The sequence below is a fragment of the Podarcis gaigeae genome (genome assembly GCF_964106915.1).
Source record: "Podarcis gaigeae genome assembly, chromosome: 10".
Lineage (NCBI taxonomy): Eukaryota > Metazoa > Chordata > Lepidosauria > Squamata > Lacertidae > Podarcis > Podarcis gaigeae.
The window spans coordinates 11,353,307-11,371,484 of NC_139686.1; the positions used below are offsets into that span (position 1 = coordinate 11,353,307).

The 18,178-nt window shown below is 44.1% G+C and overlaps 1 protein-coding gene across 50 annotated transcripts in view; it reads left to right on the top strand.

Annotated features, from left to right (window-relative positions):
• Nucleotides 1–18,178, top strand: part of CELF2 (CUGBP Elav-like family member 2) — a 524,207-nt gene that overhangs the window by 497,823 nt on the left and 8,206 nt on the right. For 20 of the 50 annotated variants that reach the window (XM_083700387.1, XM_083700398.1, XM_083700399.1 and 17 more), the window contains 3 exons: nt 4,076–4,207; nt 11,798–11,977; nt 15,688–15,831. In XM_083700387.1, the coding sequence (XP_083556513.1) occupies nt 4,076–4,207; nt 11,798–11,977; nt 15,688–15,831 (456 nt within the window). Of the gene's footprint in view, nt 1–4,075; nt 4,208–11,779; nt 11,978–15,687; nt 15,832–18,178 lie in introns of all 50 variants that reach the window. The other 30 variants (XM_083700388.1, XM_083700403.1, XM_083700404.1 and 27 more) reach the window with 2 other exon arrangements.

Consider the following 18,178-nt stretch of genomic DNA (forward strand, 5'->3'; position numbering starts at 1 on the left):
AGTCGGCCACGACTGGACCTAATGGTCAGGGGTCTCTTTACCTTTACCTTTAGGTTTGCAGGCAGCCTCAGTTCACTGGAGTTATACAGGGAGGGAGAGGGAGAGAGAGATTAAATTCCTTAGAGATTAAATTCCTTGCACAATTCCCCATCTTCAGGCAGTTGGTTAAAGCCAACGTGATCCTTGAATAGCAGTGGAGCCCAAAACCTGTACACTCAGGAAGGACCTCTGTTTTCAATGGGATTTACTTTATCCCCATGTGTAGCGCATGTGGGAATTGCAGCACAAACCTAGTTGCGCAGGGAAAATCCAATTTTTCAAAGCAAAATAGTCTCTGTAGGTCTAAACTAAGAGAGATAAGTAATATTTCTCCTCTAAGAATTTGTCCAACCTTTTAGGGCTAAACTAGACATGGTATGGATGATCAGTAATCTGATCTCCCAATGTGTTCTTATTTGCCTGTGCATCCATGGGGTGAAGACTGAATCACAGCCTTGAAGGTGCGAGAAGGGGTTTACCTCATCATTTATCCAATGGAAATCTCCCCACAAAGTTGCTGTAGGTCACGACGCAGAAAACAAACAGATACCTAAATTGCCAATTGCCTTCTAAGAGGCAGAATATTGTGCTATTGTATGGTGGGGGTTTTTTTACAAAAAGAGGAGTGGAATACATTTCAATCATAGCTCTCACTTTGAGGGTTTGATTTGTTTCTGGGCTGTATCACTAGAGACAGCATGTGCAGAGGGTGGGGTATCAATAATGAAATGTTTCCCCATAGCAAATAAAGATCCCTGCAGACAGAAGGCTAGTGTCTCAGGGAGAAGGGATATAACCTAGCAATTAGAAGAGAGAGAAAAGAGTTTGGATTTGATATCCCGCTTTATCACTACCCTAAGGAGTCTCAAAGCGGCCAACAATCTCCTTTCCACTCCTCCCCCACAACAACCACTCTGTGAGGTGAGTGAGGCTGAGAGACTTCAGAGAAGTGTGACTAGCCCAAGGTCACCCAGCAGCTGCATGTGGAGGAGCGGAGACGCGAACCTGGTTCACCAGATTACGAGTCCACTGCTCTTAACCACTACACCACACTGGCTCTTAATAAGAGCTGCAATTACATTTGCAGTTGCCCACATGCATTTTCATTGAACATACCCAGGGAATGTCATCATGATTCATTCATTGCTTCAAGAATACTTCCCTTTTGCAATCTATTAATGTTCAGGGGATAACATTCCCAGCAAAAAAAACAGAGAAAAGAATCAATTTGCTGTGACCAAGACAAAGAGCTGCCAAAGTATAACTCCTGAAGGCAAAACCCCTGGATGTGTGAATGTTATACATTTCATCTTCTGTAACAATTAGGCTAACCAACAATGGGGCAGCAACATCAAGAAAAGCTGCCTGGAAGCATTATGCTGTCAGTACATCAAATTTTCTAGGAATCCAGGGACAACTTCCAGCTGTTTATTAAGCACTGCTGTGAGATTATTCATTTCAGAACAACAAGAGTTTGAGTGTCTGCTTGATTCACTGTGGTGGGAGTTCTGGAAGACATCAATTTGTAATTTCCCCCCACTTCCAGTATCAAATAGATTTTCACTAGCTGTTAATGAATATGGCGTTAGTTAATGAAAGCATCGCTTGCCGTGTCAACTAGGGCTGGGCGATGCCTGGTTTTCAACAGCGTGATACATCACCAGCTAAACATTGCTATCTACCGATATATGTCTGAAATAAGGATGGAGCTATGTAGAGGCATTGGCTGGCTTCACAGTTTTCCCTGTATCATGATTTTTGCCAGTGCCTGTTCTGATTCGTTGCCCAGATGGGTGGGGTATAAATAATAAATTATAAATAATTTATAATATAATAAAATGGAAGAGTTAACAGTGGCTGTAGGAATTGAGAGAAGCATTATCTGGCTTCACAGTATTTCCCACACTGTGATTTTTGCATAGCATACACACACACACACATATACATCATGATTTGCTATATATTGTCAGGTCAAAACATATGAAATCGATATCACAATATGGATTTCAAATCGGTTTTGGACGATAAATCACCCAGCCCTAATGCCAACATCAGCGTAAGCACCTCCTGCTATATGTGCACCTTATGAAAAGGAATAACTCCACTCATAATTTCATGTTCATTAAAGGTGTAGCCAACAGCCCCTATTCAACCACCTTAGAAGTTCTTCATCATACTTGCAACCTGCCTCATTGTGTTTTGAGCAATATGTCAGCTACTAATACAGTCAACTGGACACAACCATTTTATCTAAGGAGTGGAGGGGCAAATAGTTATGCTCCCAGCCCAGGCAATGATTTCAGTGTCCAATTTGCAGAACTAAATTATTTGTGCATATATATAGTACCGGCTGAGTAGGAAATCTGGACTTCTTCCCACTGATTCGGTGTGGTATGAGAACAGTCTACTAACATCATACACCAGAAAGAACTTTCTGACAGTAAAAGCTGTTTGACAGTGGAACGGTCTCCCCTGGGAGGTGGCGAGGTTTTTAAGCAGAGGTTGGGTGGCCGTCTGCCATGAATGCTTTAGTTGAGATTCCTCAGTTGCAACTCACCCTCGGGGTCGCTTTCACTATGCATTCATTCCTGGAAATGGCCACAACAGATGCATGATGTAAAAGGCAAGAACAATGGGTTCAAGGGACATTTAGGATGCAACCGCATAGCCAGAAGATACCTAACACCCTGGCCCAGCTGATGTTGGAGCACTAAATTGGGTAGGGCTAAAGGGAAAGGGGATGTCAGGGAGGTTCAAGTGCATGCCAAGGAAGGACCAGGAGTCAACTTGGACTCAAAAGGTCCCTGGACACACATACACACGTCCATACTGGAGAGGAATTTAGGCCTGCTCCTGAGAATATGAAAATCTTGTCCTGTCCATTCTCCTTTTTTCAGATTGGTTCCACTTGGAACCAATGTCCTGCAAAAGGACAGAGGCACACAAGAGTGTTCTTTCTTCCTGCTCTCAGTTTCACTCTTGAACAGGGCAATTGAACCATTTTCAGTTTTTACTCCACGCACCTCAGGGCTGCAGCCTTACACTGTACTGATGTGCATGTTTACTCAGAAGTATGTCTGGTTGTATCCATTGCTTCCAGAAAATATGTGCAAGGGATATCTTACTGTTGAACTATCTTATTGCTCCAAATTTCCCAACAAAATCCTGGAGCATGTGTTTCCTTAAAGGAAGCCACTCAACATCTACACTAGGAAAACAATACAGTGACACGATCCGTTCCAGGGTGCCGTTCACACCCCAAAAAGTCTGCAACTAGAGCGGCACTTCTGCGCAAGCACGGAGCGCGATAGAGCGCTTCTGCGCATGCACAACGTGCGCAGAACGCTTCTGCGCATGCGTGCGTGGTGAAACCCGGAAATATACACTTCCGGGTTTGCCGCGTTCGCAACCTGAAAATCTGCAACATGAAGCGAATGCTACAAGAGGTATGACTGTATTCTGATTACGTCCGGTCTCCTCCGTTATACTCCAGAGTTGCACAGTATGTATTTATATAAAAACAACAGCCTATTCAAGTAAGCCCAAGTGGAATTAAGAAGCTGTTTTATTAATTTGTTCACTAATTCAATTTCTATCCCACCCTTTCCCCCCAAGGATCCCTCTTCCCATTTGGCTGGCATCAAATTGTGGTTGGTCTAATGATAGGACAGATTGTTACAACAGATCATCACGACTCTGCATCTTTGACTGCTCTCTTTTTCCCCATCTTGGCATTGGCTTGAATGTGACACACACTACCATGAATTCAGTTTATTTATGTTTTAAAAGTCCATTTGTCCTAGAAAGGGGTGTCATGTAACTTGATCCTAGGTTTTAGCCTGCTACTTTTATGGTTTTTTTAAAACATAAGTTATCAAAGCAAGTACTAGAGGTTGTCTGATTCCTTACAGTTGCAGCCGGAATTCTGTGGTTTATCACTGTGAGAGTGCATGGAACTTAATGGTTCTTTGTGGGTGAATAACTGGGCGCTCCATTTCCCTCTCCTTTTTTTTTTTTTTTTTTTTTTTGCCTTCAGTGGCTGCATCAACAGCAAATTCCACAGCTGGGGCGGCCATGAATTCCTTGACTTCTCTGGGGACTCTCCAAGGATTGGCAGGAGCCACTGTTGGATTGAATAATATTAATGCACTAGCAGGTACCGTAAACAGTGAGTATTTATTGCTGTGGTGGACACTCCAGCAATTTCCCTGTAATCACCGTAGGAACACTTGACCGTTTATAATACAGTGAATGTTACTTTGAAAAATACATGGGGTGAAATCGACAAACTTCTGTTCTGGGTATCCGCAGTGACTTGGCCTGAACGGGTCTTGCCTCGTTGAAGGACCGCGACGCCATTGCTAACATTTCCTCACAACATTGTGTTTCTCTTGCAGGGTGTGAACATAGTAGGTTTGTGTTTGGGTAGCTAGCATTGATTCTCAAGGCCAATCATCTTCAGATTCAGACGGGCCAGATGCCGTTTCCATTTGAAAGAGAACAGAATAGCAGAGAGGCTCCTGTTGCTGCTGCTATTGCCAGTAGTAGCTGCTGATTGTAGCAGCAGCACACAATTACAGTGGACTGTTGCTAAGCCCAAGAGGTGTAGAGTGTGCCCCCATTAATAGTGGTAGTTTTATTTCTGGCTTCCAGAAAACAGTTGCATAAGGCATTGCATATTACCTGAAGCAGTCCAAGAGGTGGTCTGATGTGGGCAAAGCTCGATTGGGTCAGAACTGGCAAATTTCATGTGCAACTCATTTCAAGCAGACTCCTCCACCATCCCTAGCCCTTATCTAGGGAAGCAGCCCTGCACATCCTTTTGTTTGCTGGCAAGAGGAGTGCTATCTGTGCATGCATTGGCGCTCAGCTTATATCATGAATGGGGGACATGTGGTCCTGCCAATTCCATCACCCCAAACCATTGGGTGTGTTAGCTGGGGCTGATAGGAATCCAGTAACATCTGAAGGGCCTCCACTTCCCCACCCCTGGTCTATATGATCCCCAATACTGATGTCCATGTGGACCTCAATCCCAGTGTCTCTAAGAACGTAGGCTTAAGTTTAGTAAGTCATACTCAGAGTATGCCCATTGAAACCCATTGACAACTCAGTCATAGAATCATAGAGGGTCAGCTAGTCCAACCTCCTGCAATGCAGGAATCTCAACGAGATCATCCCATGACAGATGGCCATCCAACCTCTGCTTGAAAACCTCCAAGGAAGGAGAGACCACCACTTCTCATGGGAGTCTGTTCAACTGTTGAACAGCTCTTACCATGAGAAAGTTATTTCTGATGTTTAGCCAGAATCTCCTTTTCTTGTATTAATTAGAGAACGGAGTTGTGTATTTGGATAGCTCAGTTGGTTAGAGCACAGTTCTGATAACATCAAAGGTTGCAGGTTCGATCCCCATATGAGACGGCTGCATATTCCTTCATTGAGGGGTTGGACTAGATCAGCCTTTCTCAACCTGTGGGTCCCCAGATGTTGTTGAACTACAACTCCCATCACCCCTAGCTAGCAAGGCCAGAGCTCAGGGATGATGGGAGTTGTAGTCCAACAACATCTGGGAACCCACAGGTTGAGAACCGCTGGACTAGATGATCCTCAGGGTCCCTCCCAACTCTACAATTCTATGATTTATCAGTGTCAGATCAGTCTCACACATTACTGTAACCTAAATACCACAGCCTTGCACACTTTACCATTAACACTGAAATATAGAAGCCAGAGTTGTTCTCTTGTTTGTGCTGGACATTACCAGCAGTTCTCCCATTATCAAGGAAACAGGGTGCCCAGTTTCAGATATGGGGTCTAATACAGGGTCCTTGACCTATCTGAAAACCCTAATCCAGCTGCCCCCAACCTGGTGTCCTTCAGATGCTTTTGACTACAGCTTGGGATAATGTGAGCTGTAGACCAAAACATCTGTGTGGGGACACTAAGTTACAGGAGGGTGCCCCCTTCCGTAATCTGCTGCCCTGTCAGTGTCCAGCCTCCTATCGTGACTAGGCACTGTACAGCAAAGAATTGGTATTTCCTTGGAAATGCATTCCAAGGGCTTAGCGGCGCTAGTTCATATAGCAGCATCTTCGCGAAATCTGTTTCTAGGGTCTTAAGAGATTAGCTGGTTTACTCGGCGTGCGGTTTCGTAGGAAGGAGTCTATTTTGGAGATAGGCAGCTGGCGGCCTTGGCATTCGGCGCAGCCTCCTGAGCCCCATCAGACCTCGTGTAGCCCTCCCTTTCTCTCGTTCACAAGCCAAGGCACGGGCAAACGCAGGAGAGAACAAGTGAGGTGTGTAACCGGCAGAGCCTCTTTGGCTGCTCATACTAGGAATGAGCAGTTAAGGAATCTCAGCTTCTCGGCTGGCACAGGAGTCTGACTACAAAGAATGCAGTTGGCGTTGCAGGCCCGTTGGCGTCAGTTCAGAATACCTGTTAAGAATTATTTGATGATCAATAGTAGCCTGTTCGATCAGAATCACAAAGTGGACTAATAGGTAGTATATGTAGATGTGAACATCTACATATGGAGGTCTGCATTTCTTAAAAAGAGAAATGCCTCTTATTTGTATCCATTGCCATCAGTGATTTTTGTTGTACTTATGTTTAACAAATGTCTGGGTCTCGTGTTTTCTTTCCCGTAATTGGGGCATATTTTGTGTTCCTGTTATCTTTCTGTTTTCACCTTGCTTACTTGGTTTTTCTCCCTTCTCAGGGAGCTCAGTCCACACACACACACACACACACATATATGCATGTACATATACATATACATATATATACACACACTCATACACACACACACACACACACACACCCCTACCTACCAACTTCTAGGTCTGCTTTGTGTTTCTGATGTAGGGTGTTGCCTGTCAAAAGCTTTGCCAACTGGTTAGAATCGGTTTATACCACCCACACAAGTGTGTTTGCAGATGCAAAAGGGCATGAGAAGCACATCCAGTGTGTTCAAAGTGCAGCATGCATCCCTACAGGACCCACGCAACGTGTCTGCCTCTTTTTGATGATTGGAGATAATACTTGTGGGTGGATGTGGGCACATAGGGATCGGTTCACACCTAACTTTCCATGTGTGGCAGAAGGCGTGTGTACCCGAGGAGGCTCTGTTCCAGCCATGTGTACTGGAAGGTGAGCAACCCCTCGGGGGTGTTGAAAATGAAATTGTCGTTCTTAAAAACAATAAAGCATGCTTGAAACTGTGTGAGATAGGCTCGGGGCTCAGCTAAAAGTTAACTGTGAGCACACACGATGCAAACCCGGATGCTTGCCTTGGTGACAGAAAAGTCCCAAGGGTGGAGCATTCCCTGACGGTGCCCAGCTAGGGGGCAAGTGTGCTAGGGCGAGGTGCTGTTCCCTTCTTGGTTCTTTATGTGGGGTCAGGATCAGGCGTAGAAGCATGCCTGTTTTGTATCGTCTACAAAGCCCCTTCCACAGAGACGCTTCTAGGTCAGCTGGCAAGCAGAACGTTTCTCATAAATCCGCCTTTGAAGCCAATCACAAAGGTGTCAACTACAAAGAAGTGGCCCTGTACAGTTTGGGTGCAGGTTTGCTGTTTGCTTTCACTCAAAGGCAGTGGTCAGGGTTTATTAGTTTGGCTGCCTTTCCTACTTCCTGCATAATTTCCAGCTGCTGCTGCTACTCCCTGCATTTCCTCCTGCAATGCCAGGATGTATTTGGCCATCACCAGTTTTTAGTCTATCACGGTGTACCCAGAGGAATGGATGTCCTCCTCAGTATAAGTTGCTTGCTTCAGTTCTCGGCATGATGCTCTTCTTGTCCTGGCTGTCGAATTTCATACTTGTCCTTTTTGTGTATAGGTGTGCGTGTATGTGTGCGTGTGTCTCGTAAATCTCTTGTCATTGTGAGGCTTTGGGAGAAGGGGTTGTGCTGAAGACAGAAAGGGCTACTTGGTGCCCAAATGAAAGTAATTGTGTGAGGCTGCATGGGTCCTTGTGCAGCAGGGGTCTTGCTTCTCACAAAGGCTCAATGGATTTGTCTCTGTAGCTCAAGATACTGATAACGTCCAAGCATAATATGACTATGCATAAGAGAAGTTGAAAAATCAAGCGTTTCTGAGTGCCAAAGTTGCCCGTTACTTTTTTTTTACACCTCTGCCACTGTTATACAGCCAATTTTCACAGCCGTACATCCACCAGCAGCAAACACCACTGTTGACATTGCAGTGTCTTTTCCAGCAAGTTTTGTTTAACTGCCCACCTGGCATCAGGGAAGCTCAGACGCACACCCCATTATTTTGCACTGAACCAGTGCCAACATGCTAGCACAAATGCAGTTTGGAACTCAAGGCAGAGTGTATAACAACAAAAACAACAACAACAACAACCTTATTATTTATACCCCGCCCATCTGGCTGGGTTTCCCCAGCCACTCTGGGCAGCTTCCAACAAAATATTAAAATACAATGGTCTGTTAAACATTAAAAGCTTCCCTAAACAGGGCTGCCTTCAGATGTCTTCCATAAGCTGAGGCCAAAGTTTTATGAGACAGTACTCACCTGTATGGAGGACCTTTGTGGATGTCGGTGGCAGCCATTTTGTGCTGGTACCCATGGCACTTTTACAATAAATGTTTTTCACCAGGAAGAAAACCACTGGGTCAATTATGTCTTTATGAGGACCAATATGTTTAGTATGGTAATTTGAGGAATAAATGGCATAGAAAGGAGCTGCCTATTTCAATGCCATTCTATTCTACCATTGTGGGATAGCTGTGACCTGTAAATAAAACAAGAAGGCATTTTAAATGCTATCTGGGTGCGCTGATTGAGATGGAATCAGAATTCCATTCGGAACACCAGATTTCTCCCCAGTAAGAGTTTCGATACCTTTCAGTGTTCTGTGACAGGGAAGAGTTCGTGTCTTCCCTTCCCCATAGGATGTGATTTCCCTCTATCTCCATCCCCATCTTCCTTTATCCCAGCTGCATGTGTGGGGGTGAGCCAATGAATGTTGAGGAGATACCTCACAACAAGAGGTTAGGGAACAGTAAGGCTTTAACGAACGAGGTCAAAACTTCCCTTTAGGGAGATGCATGGAAACATTTTGAGGGAAACGCAGTGTTTGCTGTAGATCGGGCATTGCTGCTAGAGCCAGGACCACCGCTGGGTGTTTCTGTGCGTGCACACAGGTGACTTCTGCGTACCACACACCTGCTGTGCATCCATCTGCACTGAAGTCTGGCTCACACATTGGATATTGGAGCAGGCAAGACTGTCAAAATGTCATGTTGTTCCCATATGAAGAAGAGGGGAAAAATAGTCCCACCTCCCACTCACCATTTCTCTGGAAAGCATAAAATAACCCAGCAGATTGTATCTCACAATTACTGTGCTTATTCCCTAAATTGAAGCTTCTCATTTCTGCCCCCCCCCTTTCTAATTAACTACTGTTAGGTGTGTGCATGCATCTGTTGTTGTTCCTTCTTCTTCTTCCTCTTCTTCTTCTTCTTGCGGGAATTTGAATAGTTCCCCCTGCCAAGGCAGTGGGCGTAAAATATGTCCTCCTTTCCTATACTTGGCCTCTCTTGCTTGTGTTATGTGTTGGTGGCGTCAGATAACGGCGGCGTTTCTTTTTTGCACCCCTCCGCCCTTCCTGCAACCCCACAAGTTAGAAGTGCAAGACACCTCCTTGAAGAAAAGCTGTGGAATGTCACAACTCTCTGCCAAGTGTTAACACTGCCTAGATGAAACTCATTTCAAAAAGTATTATTTTTGCACTAGGACCCTCTTAATTGGCACAAACCATGGTGGAAACAGAAAGGAGGCTTGTAGGGTGAGGTTATGCTGATTATCAAATGCTCACAGGGGGTAGAATTGTCCTAGAATCCACATAGTTTTAAAAGCCGAGGGAGTATTGGGTTAGCATCTTCCTCTTCTTCTTTCTACCAGGCTCGCTCCCAGGGGCTTGTCATCAACTGCCAATCCTGTCTTAAATTAGTTCTGCAACCGATCTCTTGACACTTTTTTTTTTTAGAGCGAGAAAGAACCATTTCACAGCCTTGCAGAAGGTGTTGATTTTCCCCCCAAGGCATTTCCTTTGCTTCGCATAGCTCAACTTATACTACCGGTTCCTCACTCTGAATATTTCTGGGGAATTTGTAAGATTCAGAGACCTATGGCGCCGCCTCGTACCAAGCCCATCCATTGATTTACTTACCTTTTTATGTCTACTACTCCAACTGGTGGCAGCAGCCCAGGAGTCCAGGGCATAGTGAGGCATCTATGTATTTATTTTAAAATAGGGTGTGTGTTTTTTAACCCATTCTTCAGCTGCCTCAAAGGGGAGTCGCTTCCCAGACAGCTTCCAGATAGTGGTTAATAAGACAGTCAGTGATCTCAACCTCATATACTACAAAAGACTCAACACAGAAAAATAAGGTGGGGGGAGCAAACTCAGGTGCTGGTTATCAGCTACGGGGTTCTTATAATGACCAGCTGGAATGGAAAAGTTCAAAAAGATAAGGAGCTAAAAGTTGCTGGTCTCTCGGCTGAACCTGATGGAGACGCCCTGCATTGTCATCTCTTCCTTGGCTGCTTTCTCAACCCTAGCGCGAATCCTTTTCAACGGGATATTTATTTATTTATCCATCCATCCATTCAAGAATTTATACCTTTTTGGAAAGGCACGTCACCGCAAAGCGGCTTATTCCTGCCATTCTTAGTCTCCCAGCCATCTGGTCTGTTCAAAGCCTTGCTCAGAGAATGAAACTGATTGTGGCAAATTTGCAAAGGCGGAGGGCTGAAATCACCCTCCACCCTCTAGACTCCACCCACCGTGCGTTCGCCAATGCTTTTGCACAGAGTGTGAGCATATGCACTTGCACACAGGTGTGCAGGCTGCGCAGAAGAAGCCAATGAACATGTTGCGACAACAGTCTCAGGCAGAGGTCTTTCTCGACACCTGCTCCTTGAGATTCAGGTAGTTTTAACTGGAACGGCTTTCAGAGGCTGAACCTTCTGCATGTAAAGCATGTACCCTACCGCTGAGCCGTGATCCCATCGCAGGATGGACAACCGGGAAAAGGGACTTCTTCACAGCCAACTGGTATGGATGCCAAGCAGGACCAGTTTCAGTTCAAGCAGAAGTGGTGCTCAGAATGTAGTTTTTCCATTGGGCTACAGCTCCCACCATCCCTGGCCATTGGCCACACTGGCTGAGGCTGATGGGAGTTGGAAAGATCAAAAGTTCCCCATCCCTGGTCTGGGTTGTATCACTTCATGCTGATGGTGGGAGCCAAAGTCTTTCTCCATACAAAATAATAAATTGACGCAGAAATTCAGGCTGTGATGAAGAGTACTACAGTTTACCATGCTCTTTGCCCATTGCACGAGGTGCCAGGGCAGATAAATTGCCTCCTCAGAAAGAATATAGCCATAGTCAACTATTCATTGTAGCAGAGCCATCCTGATGACCCCAAAACGTGCCAGCGACAGCTTGTATGTGAAAACCGAGTTGGTAGCCGAAGTCATTTCTCTATCAAAGTCTCGTGTTTGCACATTTTGGGGGAATGGGGGCAGGGGGGGATGTTGTTGCTGTTTCTGCTGCTGTTCTCTATGTGCCATCTGGTGAATTTGTCTGGATTTTTATTTTGCATGCATGGCCATTGTCATCGGTGTCATATTAATGCCAATGACGTTTGGAAAGCACTAATGAATAAGTGCAATTTCTTTTCTCTATTGTTGGGTTTTTTGTAAAGTTGCTCAAATGCTCTCAGGTATGGCCGCCCTGAACGGAGGACTCGGTGCAACAGGCTTGACGAATGGTACAGCTGGCACAATGGATGCCCTCACCCAAGCCTACTCAGGGATTCAGCAGTATGCCGCGGCGGCACTGCCGACATTGTACAGTCAGAGCTTGTTACAACAACAAAGTGCTGCGGGCAGCCAGAAGGAAGGTAAGCATGTTTGGTCAAGGGTGAATGGGAAACAAAGGAAAGCAAAGAGGAGATCGTTGTTCCAATGTGAGCCTCAACACAACTGGCATGTGGTCCCTTCCCTGAATTTACATTATTATCTTTACTATATGCTAAGCAGTCACATGTTCCATCCTTCCACTCCAATCGCAGCACTAGGGGCAACTGAAAATTAAGCACAATTGACACAGAAAAAAAATACATTGCAAGATGTGCGTACTAGGTTTCTTTTGAAAATTATAAATCAGATTAATCATTGTATTTGGCCTCTCTTTCGTTTTGCTTACTTTCATTTTGAAAGGTTGGGTTTTTTTTATTATCCTTATCTCAAAGAGGCCCAGACACAGAAGATTCACCTTGGAAATGAGGGTTATTCAGGCTTTTTATACATTCCTACTCACTCTGCATCTAGGGTACTCTCACCACTGATTTATGAAACTTATGTGCACATAACATTATCCACAATTCACATCTATCCTGCAGTTTTTTGAGAATGATATGTCCCCGTCCCCCCATACGCTTTGAAATCAAAAGCTATATGAAGACATCCATGCCCCCTCACTGACTTGCAAATGCTATTTGAAACGGGTAGGTTTTAAACCAAGTAACTTGTACACAGCCCATTACCCCACTAAACCTGACTCTTGCAAAACTTCAGTTTAGGACAGTGGGAGCGAATTCAGGCTTCCCAACTTCAATTCCAAACTCACAGTTTTAGTAAGGCAATGATGGTATAAGAACTGGAGTTTAGTTTTACCTATATATCTGTGTATGTGTGCATGTAAATAAACATTCTGCACGAGGAGTATATAGGTGGCCTGTAAACATTTAATTTCCCAGACTCCAAATTTTCTCTCAATGGCATTTGCTTCATAAATTTTGCCATCCTTTGTTGAAGTGTGAAAACACACATGGCTGCTTTTGCCAAACAGCCATTTTGATAAAGAAATGTGCTTTGTTTTTTAAACACACACTTGTGTGCGAAGGGAGCTCCTCCGTCTGGGTTCCATGTATACTGCAAACACGTGGCTTTGGTAACTAGACTGCGTCTGGAGGTTAATGACAAGATCTATCGCCGTTACATTGAAGGGCTCCTTATTTAATTGAGGGTCTTGAGGGAAAGCAAACAAATGATTGATTGCTTCGTACTCAGTGCAAGTAGAGCAAAATAAACCCCAGTAAGTTAACACTGAGAATAAATTAATACTAATTATAAGATACTTAATGAAACAAGGCTTCTGTCTCACACTCTCTGCCCTCTTCACTCCCCTCATCCATCCCTCTTCTGTCTCCCTGATCTCCAAGGCAAAGAGGGGGATACTATGTTATTTTATTGGAGGGGATCCCCACACACTCTCATTTCTTCCTCTCTCTCTTTTTGGCCATTTTTTAAAATTGGTTTTCCAAATTGTTACCAAATTGATTCAATTGAATACGATTTCCAAAACTGGTTTCCCGCTCTCCTTTCAAGATATGTCCAAGATAAAGCTCCCATTGCTGTGTTAGTTCTCAAGTCATCTCTCATTAACATCACTCCAGAATTACCAATAATATTTCTTGCTAAATCTAAACTGGAAGGAAAAAGTGTGTACCAGGAAGTAGCACCCTCATTTTGACTGTCATGAAAGCAATGGGGTCAGGACAGTTCCATAGCAGAAAAAAGGGGGTTTTGCAGGCATCAGTACCCCAAATTAGATATATTCTCCATGGTTTTGCTATTTTTGTAAACTCATCATGTACATAATCATTGGAGGCAATTGTTCCATATCATTTCCTAATCTGAAGGGTTCCTGCATGGAGTGCCCAGACAACGCCTTTGCTATACTTTTCTAGATCCCTGTTGGAAACCTTTTTATTCCAAGAAGCCTACTCAAGACACGTGATTTAGTTATATAGAGTTGTTTTTAAAACTGATTTTATTGATGCATGATCGATAATCGATTTAGATGCACTGCTTAAGAGATTTTACTAAGCAGCTTATATTCTTTCCCCAAAAAATAAATGAACAAATGAATGAAAGGTATGGTAGTTAATTACTATTATCATTGACCAAAGGGCAGATGTTGTGAAAAGAAGCATTTTTTCCCTAGTAAACATGCAAATAAATGGGGGTTCAGAGGAGCACTTGCACAAAGAGATGGCCCATCTGCATGAGCAAATCCCACCCCCAGGAAAGTTTGCCAATTCACTACTCATACAGCAGCTTCCTTCAACACATTCCATGTTATTCCAAATGGTCCACCCATCCTTCAATAATGGCTTCTTTAAAAGGATATGGGAGCCCTCAGAGAGAGGGAGGAGGAGGCAGAAAAGCCATACTGCTGCTCTCAACCCAACCCCATTAGAGATGGAGGAATCTATCAGTTTTCTCTCATTTCCTCCTTTCCCGGTTTTAAAATTTACTTCTCCACATTTCTGCAGCCATTTGCATTTTTAAAAAAAAAAAAAAACCCAGGATCCTCCTGTAAATTCATCAGCATCTTTGTATGCAGTTTTCTCCAAATTTCTACAAAGCAACGTCATGCATTTTTGTATACATTTTCACTAATACACACATTTTTATGCACACTTTGCCCTAGCATGTACAATTTTGTACATGTTATCTGGCCAGGAAACTGTGCTGCAAAATTAGGAGAGGTGCAAATATTAGAGGGTGGCTTTGTTTTTGCTGTTTCAGAAAATGTGAATTTGGTAGGTGCTCCTATAAGTGCAAACTTAATCAAATTTCTCCCCATTCCTAAACCTAGTAAATGCATTTTCTTGTGGCCGAGTTCGGTACTAGACAATCTGTTTATTGAGCATTCATCCTGATTTGTTTGCATAGAGTTTACAGGGAGGTTAGACGGCATTGGCTATTTATTGAGTATTCGTTCTGATTTGTTTGCAGGGACATTATATTACAGTGAGCCCAGCAATTGTTATTTCACAATTTCCAGTGCTTTCCCCCCTTACTTTGCTTATTACAAAAAGTCTATTTGGCAGGGAGTGGATTTGTTGCACAAGATACGAAATCAACCACAACTACACAACGTAAATTTGGTGGTATGTGATTGAAACCCACCCGAAATAACAGCAACCCTTATACAGTGGTGCCCCGCAAGACGAATACCTCGCAAGACGGAAAACCCGCTAGACGAAAGGGTTTTCCGTTTTGGAGGTGCTTCGCAAAACGAATTTCCTATAGGCTCGCTTCGCTGCGGTTTTTTCCCCCCTTTCCCCCCCTTTTTTCCCAAGCTCCTAAGCTGCTTATCAGCTGATCCGCTAAGCCGCTAAGCTGCTTAACAGCTGATCCGCTAAGCCGCTTATCAGCTGATCCGCTAAGCCCGCTAAGCCGCTAATAGCGCTAATCCGCTAAGCCGCTAATGGGCTTGCTTCGCAAGACGAAAAAACCGCAAGACAAAGAGACTCGCAGAACGGATTCTTTTCGTCTTGCGAGGCACCACTGTATATAAAAGCTCTCCTTAGCCTTTGGGAAGTTAGTAAGAAATGTTGCAAGTGTTGCTACTTTGTTTTCTAGAAAACTGAAGTGGCGTTCAAGTTAAAGTCAAACTTATTTTTAGTGTAGCTTGTGGCATCTTCCTGTACACATGTGTGTTTCAGAAGCCTAAAATGGAAATGTCCAGCTCTTCAGTGAACATTCTCAATACAAAACAAAAGCAGCTGATCTCTGATGGTTTCCTCTTTTCTTAAAGGTCCAGAAGGAGCAAACCTCTTCATTTATCACCTCCCACAGGAGTTTGGAGACCAGGACATTCTGCAAATGTTCATGCCTTTTGGAAATGTCATTTCTGCTAAAGTCTTCATTGACAAACAGACCAATCTGAGCAAGTGCTTTGGTATGTAATGTTCGACACACAAAGACAATAGAGACGCACAGGATCTGTCCCCTTTTTACTCAGCATCCCATGTGCTGGCCCCTCGCGTTCAGAGTGATGTGGAAGTAATATGCTGTTTTCACAATGCATATCTAAATCGTTGCATTCTTGCGTTATTGCCTATCTCCTTCCAACTCGACAATTCTAGCATTCTGTCTTGAAACTGAGCATCTTGTTTTCCATTCAGGACAACAGGTATTCCTCAATACATTATAAATCACAACAAAAGCATTGCTGTCCCTCACATGTGCATGGTTTAAATGTGCAATAGCTTGCACATCCAAACACAAATATCTCTCTCTCTGCCTCTCGGCAGATCTGATTATCTTCATGTCAGTTCTGCTGCTTCTTTGAGATACTTCTCCCCAATAATCAATATTTGCATTCTTGGGTTTTCACTTCAGGAAAAGAAAACCACAGGTCTTTACGGCTGCCCCTGCAAGGCAGCCAAACCAAAGGCACCCTTCATAGCCTAGGGTTCAAGGCTGCTTCGAGATGGGTGTTTCTGGTGAAATGGATGGTGCCCACACATGCACATTTTTCATTGAATCCACATGACATGGCCGGGCATCAATATGCCAGTATGTATTTCTCAACCCCACCATATCATCTAAATTTACTTGCACTTCTTGAATGGCCCATGTGCCATGGAAGCACCAATAGATGTGAATGGAGGTCGCACACGAGTTTGCCATCTTGCACCAACCTCATTCATTTCTATACGTCTCATGAGGGAGGTGTTCCTATGGTTTGTGCACAATGAAAGGAGGATGGATAGAGAAATATTTCCCCTACCACAGAAACTGGCATTAACCTTCAAAGGTGCAGTTGAATCATATTTTTATTTTTACTATTTTATTCAGACATGCGCAACAAAAAAGTGCGAGGCACATAAAAGTAATTACATCCTATGTGGGGGAATGCCATTTATTATACGATCAGACTGCCTTATTAAAGGTAAAGGAACCCCTGACCATTAGGTCCAGTTGTGGTCGACTCTGGGGTTGTGGCGCTCATCTCGCTTTATTGGCCGAGGGAGCCAGCGTACAGCTTCCGGGTCATGTGGCCAGCATGACTAAGCTGCTTCTGGCAAACCAGAGCAGCGCACGGAAACGCCATTTACCTTCCCGCCGGAGTGGTACCTATTTATCTACTTGCACTTGACGTGCTTTCGAACTGCTAGGTTGGCAGGAGCAGGGACCGAGCAATGGGAGCTCACCCTGTCACGGGGATTTGAACCGCCAACCTTCTGATCAGCAAGTCCTAGGCTTATTCTCTTATTGTTTTACTCTTCACGTTTTACTCATTACTTGCAAATTATATTTAAGCCCTCTCTTCTGGATTTAGGAAACTACACAATTATTTTTATTTTTGTGAGTGTGTGTGTTAGCAACATCCCCCTACATCGGACATACAATATATAGCAAATGGTGACATTCTAATTTTAAAGATGCATGACAATTCCATACTCTCCAACATTTTTCAGATGAAACTAGAGACACCCTATTCTATACAAGGAAACTTCTCCTGCGTTTGATCTCACTGCACACATAGATGTCCTATGCACATCTACACTGGTCGCCTTGAGCCAATTGCGGCCTCTCTGCCTAACTTACAGGATTGAGGAATCAAAACCAGAAAACATTGGGGTGGCTTCTGTAATTCTGGGACTGCCCCTGGGAAATCGGGACACTTGGAGGGTCCACTCCCCACTTCCCTGGGCAGTATGAAGTGGGTCTAGGGAGACCCTTTTAGAAAGCTGGTTTCCTTGAGAGGAGGGTTTCCTACAGGAACTTACTGTTCTTTTTGTAATAAACAGCTCTCTGCATGGGTTGCTGACATGAAGGGGCTGTCAGGAGTTCAGCCTACACTCAAGTAGGACCCTGGCAGAGACACATGCCCGACTGGCATGTTCTCTCCCTCCTGGTCGATCATTCGGGAGCTTCATAAGTTTTCTTCAGCCCAAACATCACAGCGACCGATGCCAACCAACACTGGCACACTTAAGGATCCACAGAGTTTGTCCATCATGCACGTGACAGAACCCCAGCAACTCAGCATTTTGGCTAATCTACTTTATTTACATATAAACACACATGGAGCACTGCAACATGGCTCCCTCTCTCTCTAGCATCAGACAGCAAAGATAAAAAGAACAAAGGACAATAGTCCCACTTCACGGAACACAGTAACACAAACATCCTATCTCCATCACTTCCCACTGTGTGGAGTCAAAACATACACCGTCATGTGATAGACAACAATCCCATGACTGCAATCATGGAGCAGGAATTCTAACAGGGGCATC